The sequence below is a fragment of the Accipiter gentilis genome, chromosome 21 (assembly GCF_929443795.1).
Source record: "Accipiter gentilis chromosome 21, bAccGen1.1, whole genome shotgun sequence".
In the NCBI taxonomy this organism is placed as follows: Eukaryota; Metazoa; Chordata; class Aves; order Accipitriformes; family Accipitridae; genus Astur; species Astur gentilis.
In genome coordinates, this window is record NC_064900.1 from 4469528 (window position 1) to 4478510 (window position 8983).

General features: G+C 50.3%; 1 protein-coding gene across 1 annotated transcript in view; it reads left to right on the top strand.

Annotated features, from left to right (window-relative positions):
• IGSF11 (immunoglobulin superfamily member 11) overlaps window positions 1-8713 on the top strand; it is a 107358-nt gene extending 98645 nt beyond the window's left edge. The window contains exons 2-7 of the mRNA XM_049824857.1: window positions 1865-2028; window positions 2942-3149; window positions 3953-4108; window positions 5117-5239; window positions 5471-5621; window positions 6309-8713. Of these exons, the coding sequence (XP_049680814.1) occupies window positions 1865-2028; window positions 2942-3149; window positions 3953-4108; window positions 5117-5239; window positions 5471-5621; window positions 6309-6759 (1253 nt within the window). The 3' untranslated portion in view covers window positions 6760-8713. The remainder of the gene's footprint in view (window positions 1-1864; window positions 2029-2941; window positions 3150-3952; window positions 4109-5116; window positions 5240-5470; window positions 5622-6308) is intronic.
• The last annotated feature ends 270 nt before the right edge of the window (window positions 8714-8983 follow it).

Sequence of the window (8983 nt, forward strand, 5' to 3'; positions counted from 1 at the left end):
GACATCTCCAAAGTTGACATGGATTACTTCTGGGTTTTGGGGTACAGCCATTGCCTGGCCAGCCATAGGCAAATGAGGATTCCAAACCATTCCCAGTCTGTTGACCACAGATACAACTGGAAGGCAGATGCCTTGTAATAAAGGTGATGCTTATTACTGGCTCTTCAAATTATTTACTTCCACTTGCTACTGACAGCCCTGCATAGGAGATTGATGGATTAAGCTTTCATCAGCTGTTCCTCATCCAGGCACCTAATTCTCTGAGATGTTAGCACCAGAGATGAACTGTTTCCCTAGGAATTTCCAAAATGTTCCATATTTTTAAGTATGTTCCAAGCTTGTGAGGAAAGTCAGACTTGGGGTTTTTTTCTGCTAGGTAAGAAACTCATGAATTTCACTTGGAGAGATTAAACTGGCATTTTGTCTGGCTCTGTTCTGAAGCACTTCTGAGCCTCTCTGAAATACCTGGGGCTTTGGAGGTGGAAGATATGGAGGAGGGAATGGAAGTCCAGAGGAGGTTGCTGAGAATTTGCAAGGTCCTGGGTTATTGCAGCTCCAGAGTAGTCAGGAGTCCAAACCCAGGAACTCATCATAGGCTGTTGAGGTGCTAGAAACTTTGGATCTGAGGCATCTGAAGCTCAGCACTCCCAGGCTCTGAGCACCCCATCTCTCCGTTAGGTAGGCTGGGAAGGATCCCAGCAGACAAGCATGCGAAAGAGCACTCACCTTTTTCTCAGAAATTAGCCAGTTCTATTTCTTCATAGTTCAAATAGAAACCTGTTCTTATGAATCATCTCACCTTCAGCAAACCAGTGTCCCGGCAGAAAATAGAAACTGTACTGACAGCCCTTCCTGGAGCAGCTGAGAATGGGATGGTCCACAGACTACACCTGGGTGCTAGGAATATTCTGATATTGCCTTGGAGCTTGAAAACTCCTTACCTTCTTCAGCAGCCTCCCACATGCTTTGAACAAGAAGATAGTGAGCTGTCGTATAGAGAGATGTTTTTTGTAGTCAATATTGTGATTTTGTGGGGAAAATGGTTTAAAGAATTTTAGTGCTACTCAAAATGGTGGTGGTGACTCCTTGGTTAGTTTCATTTGACAAGATTTTGGCAGTAGGAATGGAGAGATTTCCCTGTGTGACTTGCAGTCTAAAAACTGCAACCTCGAGGTGCTGCGCTGGGAAGCTGGGGCTTGTCAGGCTTTGAGCCCTGGCCAGCCTGTGTGGGATGCAAAGAAGTGGATGGTGGAAATGCTGGAAAATAAATGAGATTTGTTGAGACACTCCATTATTAGTAGGCATTTTTCACCAGCTAGATAGAAGTACCTGGACTGGAAAAGTTTTAGATTTTTAATCCTGTAAATTAAAAATAGCACTAAAAGGTTTTGGCTCGTGCTGGACTATGAGGCGTAGAAGTGTGGGGAGAACTGTGTTTCTCTCTTCTTACCCCTTGAAGGTGAAGACTTTTAAAATGCAGTTTCCTTTTCTGTTTCAGCAGTGTTTGGTATCATTAAGATTGATGAGCTTAAAACATATTTCATTATCTCTTAGACACAGCTTGGCTGCTCTTACGGCTCTTTCCCCGTCACCAAACAAAACCTGTTGTTTTGAGAGGCTCAGAAACTAGAGTAGCCTCACTTAAAAGGGCCACCTATCTGCATCTGCCTGTGAAAAAGGTCTGCATGAGGGCAGCCTGATCTGTTCAGGGAGGAATATAATTCTTTTTAGCCCGAAGTAATCGGTAAGGTGCAGTTGTGTAACTGCTGCTGTCATGACCTGCAAGTGTATGGGGCCACCTGCAGTGCTCGAAGTGGGTGTCCTTCTCTTGAAATGCTTGAACTGGGTGTCCTTCTCTTTCCAGGTCTGGTGTGTCCTCTGGAGGTGTCAGTCAGTTCAGGGAGTATCCAGGTTGCCCGAGGCCAGACAGCAGTATTGCCCTGCACCTTCACCACTAATGCTGCTCTCACTAACCTTAATGTCATCTGGATGGTCATTCCTCTTTCTAATGCCAACCAGCCTCAACAGGTAGGTCCTTTCCTACTGGAGCATGTATTTCTTTGGGGCTTTCCTTTTCCTCACCCTTTTCTTGCTAATCTGGATGTAGACCCTTTACAATGCTGAGCTGCTGGTTGTCCCAGAACTTCAATGTCCCTTTATTGCTGAACATGCCCTCTGGATCTTACATGAATCTGGTTTCTTCAGTGCTTTGTGAACTGATGCACATTGTGTCCTTGGCTGGATGTGCAACGGGGCAGGTGTACGTGGTACTGTATTGCTGCCCTGGACCTCTGGTGGTTTGTGTGTTCAAAAGAGCGCGGGAGATGTAATCCAGGTTTTGGTGCACTGGATATGAGATTTGGAGGACCTGGGAGCAGCTGCATGCTTAAATCTGTGAAATCTATGTAAAATGTGCCATAACATATAGACTCTCTTAGACTTGTGTCCCCTTTTACTTCCCTTCTTACTTTTTCACTGTCTGTTGCTTATGCAAGTCCATTCTTGTGAACATAAGCAAATGAGAGTCTATCATGGTGGGTACAAGAATTACAACCTGAGATCTGCTAGCCTCGTTTTTGCCCACATACTCTGATAGCAGAAGAATGTCCTTGCTTTGAAATGCTTCGGTCTTGGGTCACACTGCCCCCATCACATTTGGTATTCAGTTGTGAGAACAGAAGACTTGGGAATCTATCTGCTCTGTTACCTTCGTGAACATTTTTATTGACATAAAATAGGCTACAGAGTGTGTTCCTCTTTTAAAGAAAACACCTCTGCTAGGATGGGTCTGCCTGGGACAACTGCATATTGAGGTCTGGTTATTTAGAGGTCTTTTAGAAACTGGTCCTTTTGGCTTTGGAAGCTCATATGTTTTGCTTGCTGTTCTTCTTCCTTGCTCAGCTCCTGCAGAGTGTTGTTTGATCCTTCCTTTCTTTTCCAGGTTATTCTCTACCAAGGGGGTCAGATCTTTGGTGGTGCACCCCAGTTCTATGGGCGAGTAGGATTTGCTGTGACAATGCCAACCACCAGTGCCTCCATCTTCATCAACAACACTCAGCTATCGGATACTGGCACATACCAGTGTTTGGTCAACAATCTTCCCGACCGAGGCGTCAGGAATATTGGAGTCATTGGACTTACTGTCTTGGGTGTGTTTATTGGTATTGTAGGGGAGAGGGGAGGAACAGGGATGAGGGGATCCTCTGTGTATGATAGTATGATAGCAGAGCAATATGGTAGCGTATGCATTAGAGCCCATGGACCTCGTGTGGTGAGGGATGGGCTGCCTTGTGGGTATTGTGGGAGCTTGTAGGGCACGTAGCCTTCATGTGCAGGTAACATATAATGGAGTTTTGAAATACGGTGGAGAGAAAGCTTTTGTGGCAGCGTTGTGATGCAGAGTTGCAAAGAAGCATAAATAAAGTACAAGGGCAGGCTGGAGAGCTGAAGGGACCATAAGAGCTTTGTGCATAGCAACAGAAGAAGAGAATGACTTTAGATCTTTGTTTCCTTTTCATGAAAGCAATTAGTACTGGATGCTCCGTAGGATGTTAAATACTCCAGAGTGTGTGCCATTAGGGGGATATGAAAGCAAAACCCAACCACAGCAAATTCTGTCTGCAGCTCTGTTAGCTCTCACCATCCTTGCTGCCTTAAAGACAGAAATGTTCACCTTCTTTTTCTCTATGGAGAGATCTAAAAGAACTGGGTCCTGTGAAAGTCAGCAGCAGTCTGTAACCCTGATGGGCTGGTGGGTCAGGAATCTTTGTGAATTGTCACCCCCCAAACCTTAATGGGTTCTTGTCTGCTGCATCCCTCTTGTCCCCTTGTCAGCTTATGCCAGCGTCCTTACTTTCCCCAGCAGCACGTGTCCAGAAAGAGCCTGCAGAAACAGCTCCACTGTTTGGTCATATTTCCTGATCTGCTGTCACCTTCCCCTCTTCTCTCGCAGTTCCTCCTTCTGCCCCGCTTTGCAGAATCCAGGGGTCCCTGGACGTGGGCAGCGATATCACACTGACCTGCAGCTCAGAAGAAGGCATCCCCCGGCCAACATACCTCTGGGAGAAACTGGACAATGTTCCCAAGTTGCCCCCAACTGCCACACAAGGTGCTCGTTCTGTTGATTATCCTCTTATTTCCCAGGTGGCAGCCTGTGCTTTCCTTTGTCTGAGCCACCAGAGGTGGCATGGCTCATTGAGTGTCTGCCATCACTTGCATGGTCACTTTATTGGAACGAAGATTCCTAGAGCCCATGGTGGACTAGGTACCCTCCAGTGGCCACTTAAATTTTCATGGGTTTTTGGTACAGAAACATGTTGCTCATTGAGGAACAAGGGTCTGGTTGAATGGGAGAGAGAGAACGTGGCTGCCAGATTTTGGTATGTGGCTGGAGATTTCAGCTGCTGACTCACCTGCCTTTTAAACCAAATGAAAGGCTTATAGATTGGAAACTGGGAGAAAGGAGGCGGAATCATCCCAGGAAAATACGGTCAGCTTCTCACACTGAGGTCACTGTTCTCCAGTAAGTTACTGCCAGAGTTGCCTTTCAGATGTGTGTAAAAGCAAGGCTCTGATCAGATTGGGTATTGCCCAGCCCCAGGTCCCGTGCATAAGATTGCTGAGCCTAGATGTCCTGGCCAAGTAGTGATAGCTGTACTTTTGCCCTTTATCTTGCTGTGTTTTAAGAATACACAAGCATTTTAGTTTTACATGATTCAGGAATGAGGACAATTGGCAGAGCGGGTGGTGGGGGTCCCAGGGATGGGAGAGCAGGGGTTCTGCAGGGCAGGATTGAATTCAGCAGGTAGATCTGGATATAGGTATTTGCACATCTTTTCTTTCCTCCCTTCTCTCACACAATGCTGAGAGTCCCAAGCCTTCATTTACAGAAATTCATCTATTAGAAGAAAAAGAAACATCTAGTGTAAGCTCCTTAAGACCTAATCTTGTCTCTGCGTGTGTGTGTGTGCGCACAATGCTTCCGTCTCAAGGTTATTTCCTAATTTATTTCTCTCTTAAGAGTCTCACACCAAAATTCTGTATTTGCTGACTTTGCCTTTTTACAGTTTTCCTCAAGGGGGGGAGGGATTTAAATCCTTCTTTTCTCTCTGACTAGACCAAGTCCAGGGCACTGTCACCCTCCGAAATATCAGCACTGTGTCCTCAGGTCTTTACCAATGTGTGGCTTCAAATGCCATTGGAACCAGCACTTGCCTTCTGGACCTGCAAGTCATTGCACGTAAGTATTTTGCCAAGGGAGGCTTGTCCGCCTGCTTCTGTCTTGTGACAGTAAAGTGTGTAACCATGGTGGCTGTGAGCCACCATGTGCCTTGCTTTCAGAAGATCATTGTGCCCTGGAATGGGGACGTTGCCTTTCTCTCCTCCCAAGCCACGGTAGCTTCAAATGCTCATGGTTGGCCACAGCCCATCCCTGATTTCTTCTCTATTCTCTGTTCACTCGTCCCCACAGCCCACCCTCGGAGTATCGGCCTGATCGCAGGAGCGGTGGCCACAGGCGCCGTTGTGCTCGTCGTTTGCATTGTGTTGGTGGCCGTGGCACTGTTTTACTGGAAAAATAAACACAAAGAAGAAGAAGAGGAGGAGATTCCCAATGAGATAAGGTAAGGGTCAGGGAAAGCTGGTGGCAGGGGACCTCTGAGTGGCCAGCAAAAGCAGCGGCTTGCAGGAAGCCAATCAGAAATCTCACTCTTGATAATCCTGGGTGTGTTCCCCTGGACCAGGGGAAGATATCCATCCGTATGTGTCCAGAAAATGGAGGGAGCAAATGAAGAATGGTAATGACAGATTTCATTTTCAGTATTGCCTTTATTAAGAGCTTTGACTGGATGTCAGCTCCGTAGGAGAGTGATGTGGTGGAGATCCCGACCCACAATACCAGACAGTGACAGCTGTAAAGTTCTGGAGATACAACTGTAATCTTCTCTGATGTTACAGCCCCAGTGTTTCCCTCTGGTAGCTTCCTGCAGCTCCCCTGAGGGTCAGCTTCATTGGTTGTACAGTCATACCGACTGCCTGCAAAGTACCAATGGCTGTGACAACCACTGATTTTGACCCCCCAGACATGTGAGCATGGGTCATTTGCCTCGGCGGTAGGCAATTAGTGTGCGTAGAGGTGGGTGCTGCAAAGAGGGATGAGCAAACAGGCCAAGGAGCAATGCTGGTTCACTTTGGTGCTGTCCTTCACCTTGAATTGACGGCATTGACCCCAGCAGGGTGTGCCGGGGGTGGGGAGCGTTGGGCAAGTGGGGCAGCATCCTCCATGTGCCCTCACACCCTCTCCTTCCCAGGGAGGATGACCTGCCACCCAAATGCTCCTCTGCCGCAAAGACATTCCACGCCGACGCGTCCTCATCGGAGAACGACACGCTGACCTCCTCCAACACCTACAACAGCCGCTACTGGAACGACCCCAAAGCCAACCACGCCACAGACTCCTTCACCCGCTTCAGCAACAGCAACGATGCCCACCAGCCCCCCTTCTCCCGCTCGGGGAGCACGAGCGCCCGCCCCGTCTACGCCAACGGCGGCCACCCGTCCCCAGCTCCCCCTAAGACGCTGGTGGTGACGGCCAGCACAGCGCCGTCCCCTCAGGAGGTGATCCGGAGCAACGGCTCGGTCAGTAGGAAGCCGCGGCTGCCGCACACCCGCTCCTACGCCGTCAGCCAGGCCACACTGGAGAGGATTGGGGCCGTCCCCGTCATGGTGCCGGCCCAGAGTCGGGCCGGTTCCCTCGTGTAGGGCCGTGCCAGAGGCCAAGAGCCAAGCAAGGGGCCTCTCATACCCAGTGGGGCGAAGAGGCCCTACTCCTTCCTGAAAGGCGGCGAGGCGACGGGGGGACACACACACTCGCCTCTCCCCCCCTGCCCTCCCCTTCCGAGGCTGCTGACGGCCGGTGGGACAGCATCGGCCATGTCGTATCCCCCCCCCCCGCCCCGGCTGTTGGGGCTCCTCGCGCCGGTGGACGACGCAGATGTGCCAAGGCTTGGGGGAGCAGGGAGGTCGGGACGTGCTCCCTGGCTGCTGGGCCCCGGCCGGGACGTGCGCCCAGCCCTGACCTTGGGGGGAATTTTGCTTTTGTTTCCTGTCAGTTTTGTTGGGGGTCGATTCCGTCCATTTGGGTCTTTCAGGGAGGTTTGGGGAGATATATATATATTATTTTTTTTTTTCCCCCCTTGTTGTTGCTGTTTTATTTCTAAGAGGACGACAGCCTGCGTCGGGGCAGGGAGGGCTGAGCCGGGAGGGGTGTTGAGGCAGGGTATGCCTCAACATGGCAGCCCCAGCCCCCTTGAAGACGAAGGAGGGCAGTGCGCCAGGGCCAGGCTGGAGGGGCGAGATGAAGGCACAGCCACCAGCCTGGCCAAGGGGATGGCTGGGGTGAGGGCATGGACCGAGGAGTGTTTGTCGTTATTTTTTGCAGTTCTTTCCCCCACCCCAACATGCACGCCGACACACACACACACACACAGGTCTTCCTCAGGATGGGTGTTTTTTCCCACACTAGCTCGGGGTGCCGGCAGAGCCCTGTTCGCGGCTGTGGAGGACACAGCCGTCCATTGCCTGAGACGCTGTGTGCAGGGTGAGGGTGTAGGGTTTTTTGGGGTGTTGTTGGGTTTATTCAGGAGGCAGAGAGGAACACAGTGGTGTGGCAGAGCAGCAGGCAGGTCCAGAGGAGCCTGCTGCCCCTGGGCCGCTCTGCTTCGGGGCAAGTGGCTTCAAACCCTACAGCTTTGGTGTTTGCATGGTGGGTTTTCCTTAAGAGGCTATCCAGGGCTGGCCGGCATGGCAGGGCATGTGTTGGGCTTGGGGACCTTACATAGAGGCATCAGTTTTCATTCCCACCCTCCCATGCACACAGACTTCCCAGACACTGAGGTTGGCAGGATTTGTTTCCAAATCCCTTTCCTTAGAAAGAGTGAAAGTAGGGGCTTAATGGAGGAGAGGGTAACCCTGTGGAAGCCCACGTGTTATCTCCCTGCCTCCCCTACTTCCCTCAATGTCCCAGGGCTGGGTACTGGTGGCATCTGCCGGTGGCTCTGCCATCTCCTCGCAGCCAGGGAGGTGGTTGTGGCTGGCACCTATGCTTTTTCTATTGCAACTAAATAGCCTTAATCAGAGCCAAGAGTTGAAACCACTGAAGGAACCTGGTGCCATTTGGAGGGCTGGACTGAGGGGTTGGGTCTTACCCTCCTAGAGGGCACTGGCTCAAAGGGGCTATGCCTGGATGGGTGTCTTGGCCCTCCTGCATAACACCAACCCTTGCACACACAAAGGCAGTGGTCACCTCCAAAAAAGCACCAGAGCCCTCCTAGGTCTGCTCTTGGAAAACCAATGTGGGGAGTCGCAGGTGACTTTCCATAGGTCTCACTTTGGAAAAAGGGTCTGTTTAAGCCAACAGACTCTTCCTCATCCCCGCTTTCCTTTTCCCTGCACGGCTTCACTTTCCCTAGCAGTGCACAAACCTTGTGCAGGGCCTTCTGCCTGAGTGGTACTTTTCAAATCCAAGCACAGACTCTGAGGAAGAGGCAGGGAGAGGTGAGGGCTGGGTTCCCACATGGACACACTGGCTTTTGGGGAGCTTGGGGGCTCCTAGGCAGCACTAGGTTTGAAGGTTGGCTGAGATTTTGTGCCTTCTTTGCTTAAAATAGAAAAAAAAAAAAAGAAAAAAAAAAAATCCAATCTCCCTTCCTTCCCCCTCTACACAACTCCATCCAGAATGGGTGCAACCCCCCCCAGCAGTGCAGGCAGGCGGTTGCTCTGTGTGTGTATGCACATTTCACCGGAGCAGTCCTCTTTCCTGCTTGTCTGCTTGCTTTGCTGCTGGGTGGTAGGATTGATGGGGGAAGAAGAGTAGCTTTAGAAACACTAATGTGGGAGGGAAAAAAAAACCACAAAAAAACCCCAAAGCTACAATCAAAGAAAAGCCCAGACACATTCTCTCTGCTTTTGTATAACCCCTGTGTGA